Here is a 21,928-nt window from a genome sequence, read left to right on the forward strand (position 1 = left end):
GAATGTTGGCATGTATGCTCCTAACACCCTGTTGCCTATAAATGCAAAGAACAGTAAACGCCAAAACTATTGGCATTACCAATGCTTGTTTCCATTTCCACTAATAGATCCCACAGTTAATTTCCATTTCCAGCATTCCACGTATTTACACAATGCCCCTCACTGCCGCAAGTCTACATACAACATGAGGTGCAACGCAGGTGTACTGATTATTCAAAAGAAAAATTGTGGTGGATGCCCATTCCTTTAATTAAGCAGGGACACCCTCCATCACTAAGTCGTAACTGCCCCGCACGGCACACCCTTTTAATAGGCCCACTAAGACACCGCTGCATAAAATCAAATGTCCGGAAATATAACTTGTTTAGAAAATCCGCTTGAGTTCGCTTGGGATTAACTGAATACATCATGGAGCAATAGCCGTGCGTCGGGTGTCGCCCGCCAAACTCGATGACTCTTTTCTTCCAGAGCGTAAAATGTAATAAAAAATAAAAAATAAGATGACCTAGATCTAAAGCACAAGGCTGGCTACTTAGGAAGTACTTTGCATGTCAATAAACACGTAAATCACGTGATGAGGAAACGATGCTAGGGCCTTTCCTCTATTAGGAACTAGCTCTCCTGTCATCCCTACCGATGAATGTGGTGCTTTCTTCATAGAACGGGATTCAGTCTCACCCATAACTCTATCGCACCTGTCAAGAGTAATTCCACACCCATTTGCCCATGCTTACCGCTTTGGTGCTTTAGGTTGCTGCATCTCAGGTGCAGCTGAGGGTCGGCCCCAGCATGAGGCTGTACGGGCTACTACAGAAGAGCGCGGCCATCCCCCAACAACTAGAGCACTATTCGCGATTCTCCCCCTCCCCGCTCTCCATTAAGCAGTTCCTGGACTTCGGTGAGTGGCTCCTTGAAGGTTTAATGTGTCTGTGAGATGCTTTCTAGAAAGCGATCTCCTCAGGATTTCAGTGATTTGGCAGAAGTTCACGATTCAGTGAAAAGAGAGGATCCTTTAGTTATATTCAATTACAGGCACAGGGGATATTGAGCTGCCCCAGGTTGAGACTGTGCTCCAAAATGTGAAAGTTCCATCCACAATGTGAGACTTTAAAGTGTCTGGCCAGGTTTGTGCAAGCTAGTTATTGCCCTTTCCCACTGCAATGAAGCCTCATTTCTATGGTGGTCGCCAGGTGTCTCGTCACAGTATTATGTTTGCGTAAAAACTCTTAAACCTCACGCCCCCTCACATACATGCCAACATTTTCCATTCTGGAGGAGTGAGGCCAGACCTGTTTTTAACTTGCATTCTGGGAGTAGTTGTCCTCAATTTATAAAGTGAAAATCAGGACTACCGACTAGGATCTCCAGAATGGAATGAATAATGTTGGCAGGCACGCTCTATTGCTATTTCTTCTTTATGGCTCTGTAAGCTGCAAAGGGTGCCACCTGTCATTTTTTTGGACAGGTAAACTGTAGAGTGTAAGAAAAAATAAATGTGTTTCCAGTGCTGGAAATGGACAAATTAACTGGGGGAACTTCCGTGTCCATACCCCCTCACTTCCCTCTCGCATGGGGGTATGGGCGCGATGGAGGAGCAGTGTTAAGTGTCGAATGATGTGCATACCCTGAATATAGGATGCAGGCTGATTTGCATGAAAACATTGTGCATTTGGGGAACATAAGAATTTTCACCAATTTATCAAACGTGTCTGTGCTAGTATTTCAAACGTTCATTCCTTTTGAGCATGCAATAAACACTTGTTATGGTGCTTGTTTCCTCTGTCGGAATAGTCACCTTGACAGTAAAAGGTGTGTAGTTCGTGGAGCGTTCAGTCTGCAGCAGTGAGGTTCAGTGGCAGGAGCTGCAGCTACGTTGTGCGAATTGTGTTTTGTGCCTTTGGATGTTGTGCCTTTAAGAGAAGTAAGGCCAACTACCTTTAAAAACTCCTGGAGAAAACGCAGAGTTCGTGGAGAGTTCAGTCTGCAGCATTCCGCAGCGGAAAGCAGGAAAGAGGGAACTTATGGTGGACAATGGACCATTGACGTGTTTGAAGTCAAAACAAGCCCTGTCATCTCTCTCCTGTGAGGTGCTTGAAAACACAATGCCAAGTGAATTGGAAGCGTCTGCTGTAACCTGACGTAAGGGGGTATGACTGGTCAAATTAACAACATGAGGCCCAATTATTTCCTCGGACAAGAAGGGCGGGCTCAGTTCCGTCCCCTTCTTTAAAACAAACAGCAATGGATAAATTACTGGTATCGCAACGCACCATTCTGCAACGTGTTGCTGTGAATTTGACTGATAACATTGTTGCAGCGTTGGCGTACGACTCAAACACTGATATTCAGCACGCACACATATATCCTGCATCGCCACGTATGCCGCAGCATTGTTTGGTGAAATTGAAAGTCTGCTGCGGCGCCGGTGGCAAAATGTGAATCTGTAGTGAAAGTTGTTGTTGAAATTGACTCTCAATATACTGGGCTTGTCGAATCGATGACAGGAGCTGTCGGTGCCGGCGATGGAATTGCCACAGCTTCAAACATGCCATCAGAATAAACTGATGGCTTTGAGGTGATTGAAGTTAATGTTGGAGTCTTTCAATCTCCCTTTGATGTAACTGATATTGAGCTGCTTGAGCTCGATGTGCTACACTCGCCATTAGCTACAAATTTGCTCAAATTTACTTTTCCACAAGCAAGTGTTGGCTTGCTAAACCCTGTCATGGACAGTCAGTGTATAGGGCAGGTGGGACGAGGATATAATGATGTTGGCTCAGCTTCCCTGAAAAAAAAAACACGCATTTAAAGGTGACAGAAATGAACAGCAAAATTGGCCGTGCTACTGGCATCGGCAGCTTAAGTAGCGAATATTCTAGTTCGCCAATGCCATTTTATTCAGCAGGAATACCGTATAAAGGGATTGATCTAGCTGGTCGCGAGGCAAGACTGACGGAGAGACTTCAAGCTGACTTTGAAAAGATGAAAGAAAAATTGTCAGAGAGCTTTTCCAAACCCAAGCATGGTAATAACAAACGTGTAAGTGCTGTCATGTGTACTGATCAGTCGCATACTGCAGAAGAGAGTGTTTCTTCACAAAACTGTGAAAACAGTGTTATAGCTCAAAAACCAACTGATGGGCGTCTGAGTGGGATGGGATTAGCATGCGACTTCCCATCCATGCAAGGAACTGATGCAGGCTCGCGACTAGAGCTCCAGGAAAAGCTATGACAACGAATGGCTGAATTATGTCAAAGGGAAAAGGGGCCCCCAAACTGTTCAACGCCCACGAATTTGGGAGTGATGGGTGAAGTTGTGCCCCAGCCACAAACGCGGAATGGTCCTCCTTGTGGACCTCTCGAGCAGAGATACTCAAGAAATGGAAGTCTCAGCAGTCCAGCTGTGAAAGAGGCTTCGATAAAATCGAATCTGTCCGCTGCAGCAGCGATTCAGATTCACAATCATGTATTGGCCGCAACTTCTTTGGCATTAATTCCGTTCATAAAATTGTACGAAAATCTAAATGAAGCAATACAAAACATTGGAGCAGTACTGGGCCATCTAAATGAAAAAATAGCCAAAATGGAAACTGTATTCATGGCGCTTAAATCACGACTAGAAAAAGATGGTGGTCAGTCTGACACACGGCTCAGTTTAATACACAAGTCAATTTTGAAAGAAAATAGTGAAAAAAATCACGTTAACGGAGGCCATGTTTGACTATTTGAAACAATTGACTGTGAACTTTAACTCACCACCAACTTCAAATTCGAATATGGAGCATCGTGGAATACACGTTGCAACTCAATGTCACATGGATGTAGACAAGTCGAACCTGCACGATGAAAATGGTTCGACTGATCTTACACTGAAATTGGATGGTCATTCTTGTTTACTGCTTCAACGCGACATCACAAATATTGATGTGTCGGAACCTCAGATGCCATTTGGTATGGATGAGGGGAAACTAATGAAGATTCCAACGTTACTTGAAAGAAGCTCAGAAATGCTCCCTGTAGCAGGCTTTGGATAAGGAACACAAGATCGTAACTCTCCCTGAACAGTCTTCTGAAATTCCGCTTTGTCCAGCATCCAAAGCGTCGTATGGGATTTTCAGTGGTCCTGCAAAAAATGTACCGATTAAATAGATCACACCGAAATCTCAAGCAGGTATAACCAGTTCTATTTAAAAAAAAAAAAAAGGAAAAGAAGAAAAGTATTTCCTTGTCAACAAACCAGACAAGTAATTCAAGGAAATGTATAAGAAATTTAACTACACCAGTCAAACCAAAGCTATTCATGAGAGAAAAATCTGACCTAACCAAAAATTCTAACAAAGTGGAAAGTTCCTCTAAATGTGTGGGAGAACCAAAAAATTCAATTATGACAAATCCAAGTAAACAAATGAGAATTGTCAGGAATTGAGGTGGGTTGGCATCATCCCCGCCTTGTCAGACGCAACATGTGCAATCTAAAACACGCGATTCATACACTCAATCACACGTACCCTCTCGTAGAAAACCTCTTAAGGAAGTATTTACACCTTTCCGCACCAGGTTAGTGAAAAATTATCCTTCCTTTCCTCTGCAGTGGTGGTTGCCATGGAAATTGGGTCGGAGATACTGACTCCTTCAGCGTCGGACGCATGTTATGGCCATGTGATCATAACTTCTTAAACTCTTGTTTGCTTAGCGCTCATTGGTTCTGATTATTTGCGAAGTGCTCTACGTTCGTACACTCCAGTTTCCTGCCCTTCTGTTCTTGACCTTTTGAGAGTTTAGCGCACCCTGTGTTCTCCCTGTTTCTGCAGTCCCCAATCCTGACTCTCTGCACCTTGTTTTCCATAGTTTCTTGTCTCCCGATCCTTTTTGTACCCCTCCTGCTATATACCGGATTATCTGCTGCTGACCCAGACTTCCTACAGGATTGCCTTTGCCTCGCGTCTGTTCTTGTTGAGATACGCTTGCTGCCGACCCGGAAATCTCTCAGGACTGCCTATTGCCTCCCGTTTGTTATCGTTGAAGACACGCCTGTTATCGACCCGGACTTCCTTCAGGATTGCTTTTCGTCTCACGTTTGGTCACTGTTTACTACAAGCCCGCTGCCGACCTGGAAATCATTGGATTGCTGATTTCTCTTTGGACCCAATCAACGGTAAGACTGCTGGTTCCATCCTCCTCGTCTCACCCCGGCACAGAGTAGAGACTGCCTGTTTACCATTGTTGGGGAAGAGAGAGGAGCGTCCTTATTTCGTCGGGTACACCTTTTTGGACTTCCTCACCCATAGGCGTTCGATGTGCCAGCGGGAATAGCCCCAAACACCTCAGTACCTCACGGTCTTACGTGGAGCACTTGCCCTGTCTGTGATTTCCACACCATCCTCCCATGGTAAGAAGTGTCTGCCCGTTACTTTTGATTTCTCTCTCTCTGCTTGGCTTTTTTGTAAGTACTAAGAATTCTTTATATCATTGTCTGTTGTAACAGATATCCTCAGGGGTTCCTTTGATGTTGATGTGGTTTTCAAGCTGTGTCACCTTGGGATTTTGAGCATCTACACTAAGGTAGTAGATTATCGGTCCTCCCTATTTTTGCCAATAATAGGAAAGGATTATTGCTAATCCCTCTTTTCCTTTCCGGTTTAGGGAGTCACCTGTCACGCGTTTGGGTGCATTCTTCCAAACAATTGACCCCTGGTTCTGGTTATTTTGTATCCAGACACATGGTTACATTGTAGGGTAGAATTCTTCTTCTACACTACGAGGGCAACCTTGATCGGGCAATCCTGACAAGAATTGACTCGAATGGGAGTATCATGCCCTCTGTGGACTAAACCGTGAATTTATGCAATCTGTCTATGTATTCTGAGGATTCTGCTGATGACTGTAGCTTGGTTCGTCAGGATGTGCCTCAAAATTATCCCATCTGCATTCCTGAGAGACCAAGACAGAGAATAAATAGAAACCAGCAGCCTGTGAATTCTTGAGCCCACAATAATCAAAAAGGGTCTGAGCTGGAGGGAGAAAGAGCTCTAGTTGAGTTGCAGAACAAAATGCTGGTCAGACACTTAAATAAGACTTCTGACGCTAAAATTAGATCATTTGCGTTACTGAATCCGAAACAAACAACAGCTCAAAAACTGAAAAAATACCATCTACCTGTTGACACATTACAGGGAGTAAATGACTCTCTCATACCGAAAATAAGGATTGTAAATGTGTTCAGTGATGACAAAGATGTAAAGTTGAATCGAGGAAATATCATCCGGTTGTTGCATTCTGTGCCGGTGTTGAGGACCATTAGGTCCGAAGACATCTGCATAGTGGAATATATGGCCGAGGACCGTGTCAATTGTGTCTTGCTGCACATAAAATCACAAGCAGTTCGTAAGATTTTGATGGCCTCGGAAGATGAATTATTGGGCTTGGGCTTTGAGATCTCTGAAGAGGAAACGACTGTAAGCTCAACTCAACTTGGAGCTAAAGAGCGATCTGTCCCTAAGGTCTCCATCGAACATCGACGAGACGAGATAAGGAAGCATATGCATAGAGAATCATTCCCTCATGGAATGGAAATGATGGGCTCACTACACTAATTTCCTGGAAAACCCGTGGCTTCAGCCATCTGTACAATGACCTCCCAGTGGACCTGACTGATAATTTTGCTATTTGTTTACAAGAAAATTGGATGCGATCCCCTCCAGTCAAGGATGGTTATATGACTCTGATAAATTCTGGAAAGTAATTGAAGAGAACAACCCAAACAGTCACGTGCATTCAACTTTGCTTCAATATTCCAGTGGTCCAACACACAAAGTGCAAAACTTGCTCTTGATTAACATTTATTGGAACCCCCTAAAGATCTACTCTGAATCATTCATGCCATCAAGATATATCGATTATTGTGTGCGGGGACATGAATATTTCATGGTTTGACAGAAACAAAGAGCAAATAGTGGACCATAATACAGATTTACATCTTTGTTGCTCCGGAAGCTCTAAATGGAATAAAGAAATGGAAGCACGTGACTGTAGTATGATAAATGGCAATGTAAATGGTGACATACCTCCAAATTATAGTTGGCACAACATGGGGCATGACAAGATCTTAGACTACATTTGGACATCAGGAAATGTGCTGAGTAAAATCAACAAACTGAGTATTGTACCAACAGAAAATAGTGACCATGATGTGCTAGTATTGTCGTGGTCGATAAGCCGCAAAATACTAACTGGTGAAGTGTGTCAACCTTTGGAAGTGAACTGCGGGCGAAACAGACTTGGGTTAAAACCAAAACAAATAATCAAATTGACCACAGCCTTACAGACTGTAGATAAAGAAACATGTGATCCGACAAATTATTCTGCACTTTTGCCAACTCTAAGAATTTACAAAATCATAAAGAACATAACCACACTTGGAGTCGGAGTTTAAAGAAGGAAAAGAAGCAGCTTAAGAAAGACATACGCAAATTAAAATCTCGTCTTGGCCCCGAAGCTCTTAGAGAGATTGAAAAGAGAAAGCAGAAATATCAAAATTGGCTGAAAGCCTTTGCTTATCAGCGAGACCAAGAACGTGGGCAGGAGATGTCTTTAATTAACACGAACAACACGAGAGATTTGGCAGATTTTGAATAGAGGGTCTGTAACTCAAGCTGCTGTGTTGACAAACGGTGTCACCGAAGGCGACTGGTTAAAGCATTTTCGGGAAGTGTTTTCAACAACTTTAAAGTCATCATCGATGAAGACAGTCTCAGACGAAACTTGCTGGGATATATTGAAGAATAATGAAGATATCTGCAATGTCATCACGAAGCTAAAAAATTCAAGAGCCGTAGGACCTGATGGCACCACGAATGTGATGTTAAAAGGTCATAAATTTGAATGGCCCATATTTATTGAGAAATTATTTTCCATAATAGTGGATCTAAGCAAGGTATCACCGTCATGGACTGAGGCAATAATAGTGCCGATCTTCAAGAAGGGCAATCGGGCTGATCCAGCCAACTATCGCCCGATAGCCCTTCTGGATATGATCGGCAAGGTATTTGCAACGTTTTTGCCAAAAGAATTATCAGCATGGGCTATCCAAACTGAAACATCTGACGAAAGGCAAACCGGTTTTACCAAGGGCGTTGGAACTGAGATCGATTTGGCACTAGTAAACCTGTTGAAATTAGAAGCCTTAAAGAAGAAGGAAAATCTGTTTTTGGCGTTTATCGATATGCAGCAAGAATTTGATACTATAAATCGGGACATGCTATGGCAGAAATTGGAAAAATGGAACTGTCCGAATGCTCTGCTGCAGCCAATAAAGGCATTACATTCAAAAACTTCAATCCGTATCAGATTAAAGGAAAAGGCAGAGTTATCAGAACCCATTGCCACAAACAAAGGGGTGAAACAGGGCTGTCCGTTGGCAGCGGCCCTGTTCAAGCTATATATTGCTGATGTTCTTGTTGCTCTAGCCAATGTGAAATGCTTCCCCCAAAAATAAACGGAAATCACATAAGCTGCGCAACATTCGCTGATGACCTGGTTTTGATGGACTTAATCCAAATAGGGCTACAGCGACTGCTTAAAAAATGACAAACATATATGGTCGATAATGATCTAAGGATAAATGTGGAAAAAACAAAAATCATGAAGTTTGGCCCCGCTAAAGGTAAAAGAAATAACTTTAAGTGGCAAATATATAATGAAACAGTCGATGAAGTTGTAGAAATGCGATACTTGGGGATAATGGTGAATACATCAATACGAGAATGGAGCTGGGTGAAAGACCTATTCCAGCGCACTCAAACATTTGCTCTACAAGGAGCAAGAATTCAGACTTGGTATGGAAAATTCACGTTAAACCCAATATGTACGTTCTACTTGCAGAAAATAGTACCTGCATTAACATTTGGGGTGGAAGCAGGATGGAACATCGACCATAAGATCTGGCCACAATTTGAAGGAATTTTTTGGCGGCGTGTTTTGAGATTGCCAAAGTACATATCTATGATAATTATATGACACAAGCTTGCACTAGATGGTTTATATGGAGTGGTGATATGGAAATCGATGGCACTGCTGAGAAAGATGTCTATCTTCAACCCTGAACCAGCATACAAAATACTTGCACCTCCTGACAATCATCTGTTTGGAAGCATACTCTTGTCTTGGTACCAAAAGGTGAAAACTATTATGCAAGCAGCCAATATTTCAATGGATATGCTGTTGGATCATCCCCAAATAGCAAAAAAAAAAAAAAGTTGAAACAGTGGTCATGGATTCAAAATCTCGAACTATGAAACGATATCCTCAGCTCTAGATCTTGGAACAACAATGAACAAACTGGACAAAATGCCTAATTACTTACAACAATTCTCCTCCAGATATCATAGTGATGGCTTTCTCCGATTACGAATAAATGCATATAAATCAAAACAAATGATGGTTCTGAGACATATTGAAAACGCAACGGATGATGTTTGTAGATATTGTTTATTAAAGATTGAATCAGTAAAACATCTACTAAGAGAATGTCCAGCACTTAAAGACCAAAGATCACTGCATTTGAGCAAATTTGCTCTAAAAACTGACAACATGGATGATTTTTGGACCCGTATTCTGAGTGGGAGTTCAGTGCACTTAACCTGTTCAGTAATACATTTTTTAGAGAGAATTATAGACTGATAGTAGAAAGAAGTAATAATCAGAAGTAGAGTTAATCAATTGGCTTGATGTAACCAAAACGTTTGTGATAAAAGTTTGTAATAAACTATATGTTACAAAAACAAAAAAAAGAAAAGGCGTGCAAAGCATAACACATATGTATGTTGGAGGGGTGGGGGTGGGATCTTGTTCTGATTGATTGCCCAAAGAATCTGGTCTGTCCACCAGGTGTGGCCCCAGCCATATTAACAAGGATTCTGATGGTGGGGTTTTATTGCCACTGTCTGTAATTCCTAATGAGTGTGTCTTTAGAAAACACCCGTTAAGGCTGTGTCGTTCTAGTCCTTGGAATGGCCCGTGGTCTCACCATTGCAGGCAATCAAATGATGTTAATTCATCAGAGAACAGAGTGCACCAAATGAAAGTGGATGTAAGGACTGTGACATATATATTACACCGCCCGCGGTAGTGGCTGTGTAGTTATGGTTAAGTTGCTAAACCCATAGGAAGAGCACTTTTTGGGTGGCTTATAACTTTGCTCCCCATGGAGGAATCCTCACCAAACTTTGCAAATATGTATATGGCGCTCTCTGAATTTTATTGCAAAGTTTGGTGAGGTCTTGTCCAGGGGGGGTAAAGTTGTAGGGGGGTTCCCAAAATGTCTTTTTTCCCATAGACTGAATGGAGAAAAATTTTCTGACGCATCTACAGCCCAAACCGCTGGATGGATTTTCACCAAGTTTGCGGCAGGAGCGGTGGTTTGGTTCCGAAAGCGTGCTTTTGTACATTTGGTGAAAATCCGTCCAGTAGTTTTTTTTTTATTTTTTTTAAACGACCAAAAAGTAGGTTAAAAAAATGTGTGATATCCATGTCCGCTCTGCAGGCCCACTTCCCTGTTCACTCCACGGACAGGACACCGATTGGATAATCGGCTTACGTCATGTCTGCATACATGCAACATGCTCTCTGATTGGCTGGGATGAGGCGTGAGGTGTGTCAAATTGTTTCGATGTGCCTGCCATATTGGATGCGCGGTCATGCGCTGGAAGTGAGCAAACATCCAATTTTGGGGAGTGTGTTGGTGTGTATGAGTGCTTGGAGAGGGTGGGGGAGCAAGAGAAGGGTCAAATGCTGTATTTGTTTAGGTGGGAGAAGGCTGTGATGTGTCCGCGGTCACTGTGGTTGTCCGCGGACATACTAAACACTGGGCGCACTACTGGCTTTTTTAGTTTAGTATGATGTTGGTTTTGGGTCGTTAGAAGAGCACTGGGTGAAGAGGCTATGTATTGAAGAGTTTGTACCTTGGTTGTAATTATTTTTAGAATGTTAATTGAAGTGGGTAGGTTTTGAGGTGGATGTATTATATTTTTGGGTTGGGGTCATTTGGTAGGTGTTTGTTTCTATGGGTGTGTTATGCTGCAGTGGTTGTGGCCAGGGCCTAGAGTCTATGGTGCATGGCCGAACGCTGTAGGCCATAGGCCATGCACCCAAGTCTCTAGGCCCTGGCCACAACCACCGCAGCATAACTACAATGCTACCAAATATTTTGATTGTGGTATGTGGGCTGCTTTGGGGATATGTTTTAAAAATGTGAGTAGTGATTGGTAGTAGTGTAATAGTGTTGCTAGGATAGGGAGATGATGTGTGTTTGTTGGATTGTGTTCAGATTGTTGGTATTGAAGACTCTGGGCATTTTGGGTTGTATTTATTGATGAAGTGTTCATTTGAATGGCTGTGTTATGCTGCAGTGTTTGTGAGTTTAATTATTATATACTTACGGTTTCCTTTGTTGAGGCTGTATGAAGTGTTTTGGCCACGTCATGCAGTCAAGATTGTAGTGTGTGGTCACAAGCGCTGCAGCATAAGATACCCATGGAAGCAAACATTTTGGATTGTGGTTTATGGTCCGGTGTTTGCTTGAATGGGTGTGTTATGCTGTGGTGTTTGCCCAATCCAATCATTATATACTTACTGTTCGACTTTTTGTGGTTGTATGCAGTTTTTTCATGACATGGGTTGTTGGAGCACACATTCTTTTTCAATCACTTTGATGAAAGAAAAAATCGAATATTAGTGTAGGTAGTTTATAATGAGTATTGCATTGCATAGTAGACTTTTCTGTATTTTGCCGACCCTCATAGTTAGTACTTTAGAAGTACTATAGTTCAAACCAGTGTACTGTGCAATTTGCTCAGTTCTTGTGTTTGTTGATTAAATCATTGGGTCTGTGGGAAAGAAATCCATGCTGGATTAAAAAAACAAATTCTACCTTGTGGTACAATATATTTCTTTCATTGATTTCAGTAGGATGGAATTGAATCGGTGTATGGATTTTCAGTTGGAAGTGGTGGTAGTATTGTTGCAATTAGATAGCAGTGCATTCTATTTGTTTATTTCTTCTTCCATTTTAGTGGTAATCATCTATCTGTTGGCTTGTTGCAGATTTTTGGGTCAGTCAGATCCCTGTTGGCATATTTTAACTGTTTATTTCTTGTTTAATTTTAGTGGTATTCATTTATCTGTTTCTTTGTTGCAGATTCTTGGGGTAGTTAGATACCTGGTGGTGTATTCTAACTGGTCATAGTTTTGAAGTTCTAGTTTTGTTTATGTTCATACACAGATTAGTTATAAAATTTTGGTTTTAAGAATATTAAGTAAGCGTTTACAAGATTTTCTGGTAATCTCTGCTTTAGATTAATGATACTATCATTACATTCGAACCATCCACAATTCTTTTTTTAAATATGCATTGGAGTGACCTGCATTAGTTGTGGCTCCTGTGTGGTAGATTATACCTATTGTTGTGAAGGTTTTCCTACCAAGTGATACTTGACCATATGTGAATCCAGTCAGCTTGCAGTTGTTTTTGGTACCATCTGCATTATAACGTAAAAGCATTAGTATTATGTATTTACTATGTGTCTGTATTTGTAAGGTGGAACTATTATCGGAATTGCAGGTAGTACTTAATCTGTCATGGTTTGCATTTTGTACAAGTTGCTGAAATGGAATGGATTCACAGTTGGGTATGGATACATACACAAAGCGTTCATTAGGAACTTCTTCTTGTACTACATGCCTGCAAAGAGTGCATGAATGTTTCCACATGAATGAAATCTGGAAGATTTCATTTATGGGTATGTTTTTGTTTTCTAGTACTTGTAGCAAGCACATTAGACATTCTTGTGAGTTTATAGTGAATTTGACCATTCCAGCACAGTAGTCCAATTCCTGTCTTATTCAATGAACACTGCAAGTGTTGCCCGGATTGTTGGTTGCATTTCTATGAAGGACTAACATTTGCAAACACAATTGGTCTGTACCGTGTAAGTAAATGTTGTCAATAATTGGTGGCAATTAGAATAGAATATTTATTGCTACATTTGCGTAGCAATTTTCACCAGTTGTATTTGAACATTTAAATGGACCTGACAGTTTTGTGTCAGTCATTTGTTGGAAGTGTGTGTTGCTTCTTTGAAGTGGTAGTTGAGTTACTTTGAGCAGTAGATTCTTCTTTGGTTGTGGTCCTTGATGAAGTATTATCTTCTTTTACTTTCTTTGGAGGAATTGCTGTGAGATCCTGCATAGATTGAGTATGAAGTAGTTTTCTTTTACAACGTTTTGCTTTTTGCGGAACAGGATAGGTTTTTAGATGGGGGTGTAGAGTGAACGCAGTGTATTGTATTCTAGAATGCAAGACATATCAGCATTTACTTTACTTGCATCAAAGTTGATTAGAAATAGTCCGTCAAGTGTACGTAAGCGTGAGAGTGCTACATAGCTCATGCCTTCTTTAAAGACTGTGCTACCAATATCTATCAATGCTTTATCTAGGAAAAGACCTTGTGATTTGTGAATGGTGACTGCGTATGCTAGAATTCGAGAAAATTGTTTTCTGCGTACATGCATGTCTTTGAAAAGAAGGAAGCGGGCAATTGAGCGTCCTATCCTTTTAACTTCAGATAGTTTGTCAAAGAGAAAATTGACGAATTGAATATTGTTGTCACGTGGGTATGTTTGAAAGCCAACAACTGTACCAAGTGCTCCATTAACTAGTCCTTGGTCCACGTCAAGGTTACGTTTAAGCATTACTCTACAGTTTAAAGATAATTTTAATATTTTCTCGAAACCAGCTGTGTTAGAGATAGAGTTTTCCAAGGTGTTTAGCCTTGTTGTAACGTGTTGACAGATGGGTATTGTCATACCATGTACGTCCAGTTTGTCTGTGGAGGTAATTTGAACTATTGGTTGCATTTCTTTTTTTTAACATTGTTCATTACATTTTGAACAGCTTGCAAGAGTTGGCATCAAGGACATACAATTGACATTTGTGTGTGCTAATTGTTCCAGTTCGGTAGCACATGAGTTATGGCCATATAGTGCATGGATGTGCCTGGTTTTTAATATAGTTTGTGCTTCTTGAGATAGTACACCAACTCTAATACTTTTTAAAATGTTGGTGTATGTCAGGTCTGCAGACTGCCGCATATTTTCAGTTAATTCGCCGTATTGGAAATGTTGCCAAAGGTTCACATTTCCTATGCTGCCAAGAGTTTTACGGCACAGTTTGTGCCCTAAGGTTTTCAAAATAGGTTCAGCTTTCACTGGTGTTAATTGAAGAAGATCTCTGAAAACAATAATGTGTTTCCCTCCAAAGAGCTCTTCGTAGTCTGTTTTGAGGACCTCTTGTAGTCTGAGGTGAATTAAAACCAACATTAGGTTGGAGACCATGCTCACCTCATCTATTAGCAGCATTTAAATTTGTTTGAAAACTTTGCATAGTTCCATTTCAGCTTCTCTAGAAAATTTGTAATAGTCTAATTTGTTTTGGTGTTCTACTGGAAGGAGTAGTAATCAGTGTAAGTCACACCGCCTATGTTGTAGGCAGCTAAACCTTTGGGGGCAGTTACAACAGCTGACAGTTTGTTGTTTGTCAGTTGTTGGAGGAACTTACTGATGCTTTTGATTAAGAATGTTTTGCCTGAACCAGCTTGACCACTCACGTATAGCAGTATAGGTTTGTAATCTTGGCAGGTACAGTTTTTATTTTCATGTGGCACACCATGTTCAATTTGTTTTATTTCTTGGAACATGCTACGCTGCTCAGTGTTTAGTTGTGATTTCAGTACGGCAAAGTATTCTGTAGATTGCTCATACTGACACATGGTGTTTTCTACTTCTGTCATGGCTAATTCTGCCTCATTTGCTATTAGTGGCTGTCCAAGTGGTTCTTGGCTTCCTGTTACAGAAGGTTGACTACTGTCAAAGAGTGTCCACATCTCGTTGGGCCTGGAGTTCTTCTTCCTGTTGCTGTTCATTGTGCAACATTGTTTGGTACTGTGTAAAGTTTACATTTGTTATAGTGCTTTGATTTGCTTTGAAGGCGTCTTTATAGGAGTCATACGTATCCAGTAACTCTTCTTCTTTTCTCCATGGTTTAGAAATTTGTAGCAGGGACATGTAATACACTTCTTTATGTTGAGGAGTTTTTAATGACAATTTGATATGATTAATTAAGCTGTGTTTGGTAAGTTTCACTAAGCTGCCTTCACAATTTGCTACTCTGTATCTACCTTTCTTTTCATTTGGTTTAATATGTGAAGTTTTGGGCTACATGGTAGAGACACATGGTTTCAAAAGTGGTACTACTGTTTGCGTAGTATGTGTCTAGTAAATTGTTTTTCAAAATGCCTTGGCTGTTGGGATCCATTTTGGCTATTGTTTCTATGTCCTCATATGATTTGAGAACTCTTTTTCTAGATTTAGCAGGACCAAGACTTGGCCATACTATATTGTCAGGTTTTCCATACAAGGCAGTACCGGTTAAACGGTCTGCAGCTTCATAGCAGCCACATTCTCTATGAGAGAGCATTTTTATGCCTAAGCTGTACAATTTCTGTGAAAGTGTTTTGTCTGATGATATGTCATCCCAGAGGTCCTGAAGTTCTGTTTTCTCTGTTTTGGTTAAGTAGGCTGTGCCAAATATGGTGCAACTGCAGTGGAATTGTCTCCAATGTACTGCATATCTATGTTTGCATTCCATAGGAAGGCAATGATTGCATTGTAATCATTGATGTATTTTGATTCTTCTGTTCTTTTTATGCAATATGTGTTCTTAGGTGATTTACCTTTGACACTATGTCTAACCGAAGACATGAAGTTGTTGAAACTGGTCTAGGGAAACCAAAGCAGCATTTGGTGTAGTATTTCCCTTTTGTTTTTATATTTGCGACAACAATATTTTCCACATTTGTGTCTTTGAAAGTGTAAAATTTGTGCATGAAGGTCACTGCGTCTGTGAAGAGATTTCACAAGTGACATATTTTTGGATGAACTGCAAAACAGTGGCATCACTATCCTGACCAAATTTAGGAGCATCTTTAATCCACAAAAGCATTTGGATGTGTGGTGCTCCTCTGCCTTGGTATTCTTTTCTCCAAAAGAAGTGTTGCACTTCTCCGAGGGGAGGAACAGTTTTATTACAAACGAAGTGTAGCATAGCAATGAAGCGATGATGTAAATATCTTGATAAATTCACAGGATCTAGAGACCTGGTGTTTTTATATCTGTTTGTTTTGTTTTTGTTTGCTATGCGTAGGAAATCATGTAAATCTTCCCATGCATATTCTGCACAACTTAATGTCGCAAACCAAGTGGGTGGGCCAAGGTTTCTTAACATACAGCCTACATCTCTATGATGTCGGAACAAGTATTCTTTTCTACCATGCATGTTTGCTAAAAGATTTGTAATGCTTGACTGTAAAATCTCAACTTTTTCTTGCACTTTTTGTAGTAATTCCGTAGCTGACATATTTTGAAAATGGGTACCTGATTTCAATGTGTTTGCAGCTCCGTAGCATAGAGTTGCTAGTTCACTTTCAAAGAGAATGTGGAATATGTATTCACGTTTTGTCGGAATCTGGGGTCTTCAGAATACATTCGTAAAGAGCGGTATTCTGATGCTGTTATTTGTGTTTGACTATCATCGTACCTTCCTCCTTTTCCAGTAAGAAAGAGTAGAGGAAATGCATGTGCTTCTATACTTTTTTCCTATATGCTGATTGGAGATCCTTTGGCTTGTCACATTTGGTACGTTTCCAGTGCATCATCTAAGATGTCTTTAGAGTGTAATGGGTGAATTGCATAATGGTCTTAAATATTGGATTATGTAGCAGGATCTAGAAGTTGAAATGGAGCAGTTTCTGATGACTCTTGAAATATTTCAGTGGTTTCCCACAGGTTTTGTGTCCCACTCGTGTCCCACACGAGTTGTTGCCAATTTCTTTTTGTCTTCTGTAGGTACGCCATTTACTAAGATAATTAAAGATTGATCTATTGGACGTTGCACTCCCAGAGTGTGTACATTTTCTTAGAGATCTAATGGCAAATAAACTACTTTGCCACAAATGCCTTTCACTAATTCACAGGGAGGTAGTTTCGCTGTTTTTGGTTGAAGGCATATTATTGCTTGAAATGGGTGCACTGTTTGAATTATGATTCTCTCATATAAGTTGAGTTGTTGCAGGGGTTTTGGTAATGGGAATAATTCCAAGTTATTTGTGATAGCACGTGAAGGTGTTTGGTTGTTGTCAAGTTTTGCAGTGCAGTAACTGCAAAGTTTTAATGGGTCAGTAATCTCCTATTTGTTTTCTGCTATTAGATAGAGAGCTAATTGGAACCATTTGGAATCTTCATTGTCTTCTATTTTGTACATTTTGTACATTTTGTCTATAGTTTTTGTGCTATTTTTTTTATTAAAAGTCCTGCGGCAACACACACACACGGTTTGGTACTTCAGCAGATGTACTTTTAAACTTTATTATTTCTTTCTTGTATTTGTGTAAAAGAAGATTGCCATCTGTACAGTTGTTGCTAGTCTGTTGTAAATCTATTGCATTTTATAAGTGGCTTTCAATTCCAAAATGTTTTCTCTGGATATGCTCTGTTTCTTCGAGTAGTTGTTTGGCTGTACCATGTAGAAGATTGTTATTTAAATTGGTGAGTGCTAAAGCAGGACTTTTAGCATACTACAGTTTATGGACCAGATTTCTTATAGTTGAATGATGTGTTGATATCATTTTGATATGGTGGAAGGTGCTTTTGCAAATAGGTCCACAAATGCAGGCTAATGAATGTCCTTGTAGTCCTGTGTATTTGTGCACTGGACAGGGGTACATATTTTGTAGTGATTTAATTTTGAATTTGTCTTTGCCTTTCACATAGTGATTGAGGAACTGGTGTAAAGATTTGAAAGCTTTTTTGGCAATGTTACACATTGATGTGCACAGCCATTTGTAGATTGGACGTATTGGTTTAGTGGAATGGACAGGTGATACTGAGTTTTCTAGGGATATTTTTGTGAGCAGCGTTTCTTGTTCCATAATGGTATTATTTTTTTTTCTTTTTTTTAATTGTTTTAATCAAATGAATGATTTTTACAAAAACGTCGTCTTTGGCTTCGAGTAGTTTTCCAATAACTTTTCTTGTAGTAAACTGAGGTTTTCGGCCGACCCTCGGCCCTTTTATGATTTATCCTTTTTAACGCAAGTCTACGTATATAGTGTAGAATGGGCTCACAGCTTGAATAATATTCTTGTGATTCTGCAGATTCCCTTCGTTATTCAATTGTTAAGGAGAATTTTCGAGTTTGATCATCACGTGTTGAAGTATTTTTGTCGTCGCCGTTAGCCACGTCGGCTTATCTCCACTGATCATCCTTGACCACCAGCAATCTTAGTTCTCCAACGAAGGGTCGGACGCAAAATGTTGCATGTAAGAAGTCCTGAGTTTTTCAGTTTCCGTGCAACTGAGGAGAAGATGACGTATTGTTTCCTTTTCGTTTGTCTTGTGACAAAGTCTACAGTCACTTGTGTCCGAAAGGCCTCTGATGGCTTTAATTTCATTTGTTGGAAGGAGGTTAAGCCTCGCTCGTAGGATGCAGTTTCTGGCAGGTCTGCACGGAAATTGTCTAATGTAGCCTTGCAGTTCATTCAGTGTTTTTATATTTGGAGGCAGATGAAGAGTAAGTTTGTTTTCAGAGGCTTTTGACAGGGTCTGTATCCAATCTAGTTCTTTAATTTTCCTTTGGATCTTTGTCGGATTTAGGAGCAGATTGATTTCAGACGGGGGAATATGTCTTTCCTCCAAGTTTGTAGCGTCTTATTTGTGCCTGTTGCCAGCTCGGTTTTTATTAGTTTGAACAACAATGGGCTTGTAGGCAGCAGGCATTTTCTGTATAATCTCAAGGATTTCAGTTCATCGTCCCTTCTAAGGACAAAAGACTCGGCTCTCTGCGGATCGAGGCTACTGGCATGCAAGGGGGTAAGCCGAGTACTGTTCTCCAATAGTAGGCTTCCAATTTCGGCCATATGTCGGTAGGTAGCAGTAACATGGCTTCCGCTCCATAGGTTATCGATGGTACTGCTTTCATTTTGTAAAAGTTTATAGCTGGTATTGCAGAAAATCGTCCGAGCTTTTGGCCGATTGCTTTACCTTTGGTAGCCAGTATTCTGATTTTTGAGTAGAGAGCTTCCTGCATGGCTAGTTCTTTTTTGGAACAGTCCAATGTAACACCTAGATATTTGAAACTTTGAACCTTTTTGATTTCTGACGATTGGTAGTACCATTTGGTTCTGTCTGGATTCTTTGCTGTTCTTTCAAGAGTTACTATTTTAGTTTTTTCCTTACTTACTTCCAGGTTGTTAGTTGTAGCATATGACTGGAGATTATCAAGTTGACTGGCGTCTGATCAATTAAAATTAAATCGTCAGTGTAGAGGAGTCTGCTTATTCTTTGTTGTCCTAACTTTGGAGGGATGGATCTTACTGATGCTTCTGATACCTGGTAGTCACCAATATATGCCAAGAAGATTGAAGGGGCCAACGGGCACCCTTGTTTGACTCCTCTGTTAGTCGCAATGTTAGATGACAATGAGCCTTTGCAATTTAATCGAATTCTGACAGTGGTGTTAGTATGGAGGTCTTTGATTGGTTCCAAGATTCCTTAGGGCATGACCAAGCTTCAAGTTTGTTCCATAAAAGTGTCCTGTCAGTCAACTCTATCAAAAGCTTGGGTGAAATCTATGAAGGCCATATATAGCCTGCGACCTCCTTCCATCGTTCCACTTCTTAGGACACTTATCGTTAGGATTTGAACAGTGGTTCCCATGCTTTTCTTGAACCCCGATTGAAAATGGTTGTTGCACTGGGCATCGTTGGCCCAGGTTTGGAATCTTCTCAACAGTAGAGATCCATAGACCTTTCCAATTGGATCAAGCAAAGCAATTGGTGGATAATTTGAAGGGTTGTTAGTGTCTCCTTTTTTTGTAGATTGGAATTATGGTGCCAGACGACCAGCAGGCTGGTAACGATTTAGATTCAGCACATCTTTCAAACACTTGACTAATGAATGTTGACCATGCAACGGGGTGGGCTTTTAAATCGACGTTAGTGATGCCCTCTGGCCCCGGTGCTCTGGAGTTTTTCAGTGAGGTTATTAGCTCGTAAATTTCTTCTTGATCATCTAATTTTTCCCAGATGGTGGAATTTTCGCTGGGTTTTGATGGTAGGCTGCCATAAGGCAGCTTAAAGGTTTCCTCAATATACTTTCTCCAGGGCCTTTCCCCGATTGCATTTTCGATACTACTAGTCTTGTTTGATGATATGGAATTTAGTAGTGACCAAAATTCTCTAGGATTCTTTGTACAGATAGACCTGATAATTGCTTCTGAATCTTGTTGGTATAAATTCAATCGATGAACTCTCAACCATGCACGATATGTGGTTTTTGCTTCTCGGGTGGCCATTTCCGCTTGGTCACTGTTTAGTTTAGCTGCATTTCTCAGTGCTTTTCGATAGGTCCGTCGTTTATCGACTAGCATCGTGTCATAGGTGTGTCTTTTAGGCTCAGAGAATGAGTCCGTCTTTCCACTGGACCTTTTATATACTGTTAGCAGAGGGCCGTAATCGGTCGTGTTTGTTCCGTCTTCAGGTTTGATCTTTTTATAGTTGTTCATCAGATTGTTAATATCTTTCGCCAAAAGTCTTAGTCTATTTCCTTGCGTGTTCCGTTCTAGCTGATAGTCAAGTATCTCCTCATGGTCATTTGTGCACTTCCACGCAGTGATTAAGAGGTTATGGTCAATCTTCTTGGTTTGAATTACCTCAACGGTATGGTATTAATAAAGTTTCTCATACCCTCGTCCACTGCTATGTATGGCAATTGGGTTTTTTGCTTTTGTTTGTATGCTTCTTCATTGAAATATGGTTCTGTGCTCGTGGTGTGACTCCATTCATCTCCACAGATGTTTGTGGAGTTATCTTTAAGTCTTTTTTTGTAGTTTAGTACTTTGTTTTGTTAGTGGCTTCATTGTGTTTAAAACTAAAATAAATAAATTGTTTTCTTTTGAGGAGGATTGCACTGTCTTTAAGAGCTTCTAGGATTAATTTTCTACAGTGGTTTTTAAGGGTTGTGCGTGATTTCTCCTGTTTTTTTAAGGTTCTGAAGGAATCTGTGGCGGAAATTTTTTTGTAAAATATTTTTTATTGGTATGTTTACTTGCCGCTACATCAAGATTTATAGGTGCAGTGTTAGCACTAGTGGTAGCTGCCATCTTGTTAATCACTTTCTGTTTCATTTTACATTTTGAAAGAGCAGGCAAAGTTTCTATACTGGAAGCTTGTTTTGTTTTGCTTAATGACTATATTAGCTGTTTTGTTTGAACTTTTTGTCCAAATTCTGCTAGAGGTGGTTGCCTATTTTGGAGAGTTTGAGTTTGATTTCGTTTACTTTTGCGTTGCTTTCTACAGAGTTGCTTTTTGGTAGGCATTCTCTGGTGTCTGTTGGAGAAAAAAAGAAAGTGTGGGTTGGGATTTTGTGCAGTGTATGTGTGCTATGTGTGCTTTGTGCATGAGTGTGAGTATGATGGTAAGGATGTATGCAGAGGTGTTTGATTGTGCAAAGGGCTGCTACATCAGGTTTGGAAGGCTATTGGTGTTCAGATTGCAATAGAAAGTATGGAGCTGGTGAGGGGAAGCAGTACTACCGATTCTAATGTTGCAGGGTTAATACAATTGTTTGTTCTAGAATACTATAATTCTACAGTGTTTGAGTAACAGAACATTATGGCATTATTGCACATTATGGCAGTATTGCACTTACTATTTTGGATGAAAAGAGTAGGTTTCTTCGGAGTTCTTGTTCATACTTCAGACGCTGCTGCTTGTCAGGAGAGTGGCATTCACTGCAATTGTGAAAGAAAGAAGTTTGTAAAT

The 21,928-nt window shown here is 40.5% G+C and overlaps 1 protein-coding gene across 4 annotated transcripts in view; it reads left to right on the plus strand.

The window, feature by feature from the left end:
- Positions 1–591: 591 nt before the first annotated feature.
- The window catches only part of PDK3 (pyruvate dehydrogenase kinase 3), a 1,369,253-nt gene continuing 1,347,916 nt past the window's right edge, over positions 592–21,928 (plus strand). The window contains exon 1 of one of the 4 annotated variants that reach the window (XM_069637291.1): positions 592–898. In XM_069637291.1, the coding sequence (XP_069493392.1) occupies positions 790–898 (109 nt within the window). In that variant the 5' untranslated portion in view covers positions 592–789. Of the gene's footprint in view, positions 899–1,956; positions 2,148–21,928 lie in introns of those variants that run through there. The other 3 variants (XM_069637294.1, XM_069637292.1, XM_069637293.1) reach the window with 3 other exon arrangements.

This window comes from Ambystoma mexicanum, chromosome 7p (genome assembly GCF_040938575.1).
Source record: "Ambystoma mexicanum isolate Mex_15411 chromosome 7p, UKY_AmexF1_1, whole genome shotgun sequence".
NCBI lineage: Eukaryota > Metazoa > Chordata > Amphibia > Caudata > Ambystomatidae > Ambystoma > Ambystoma mexicanum.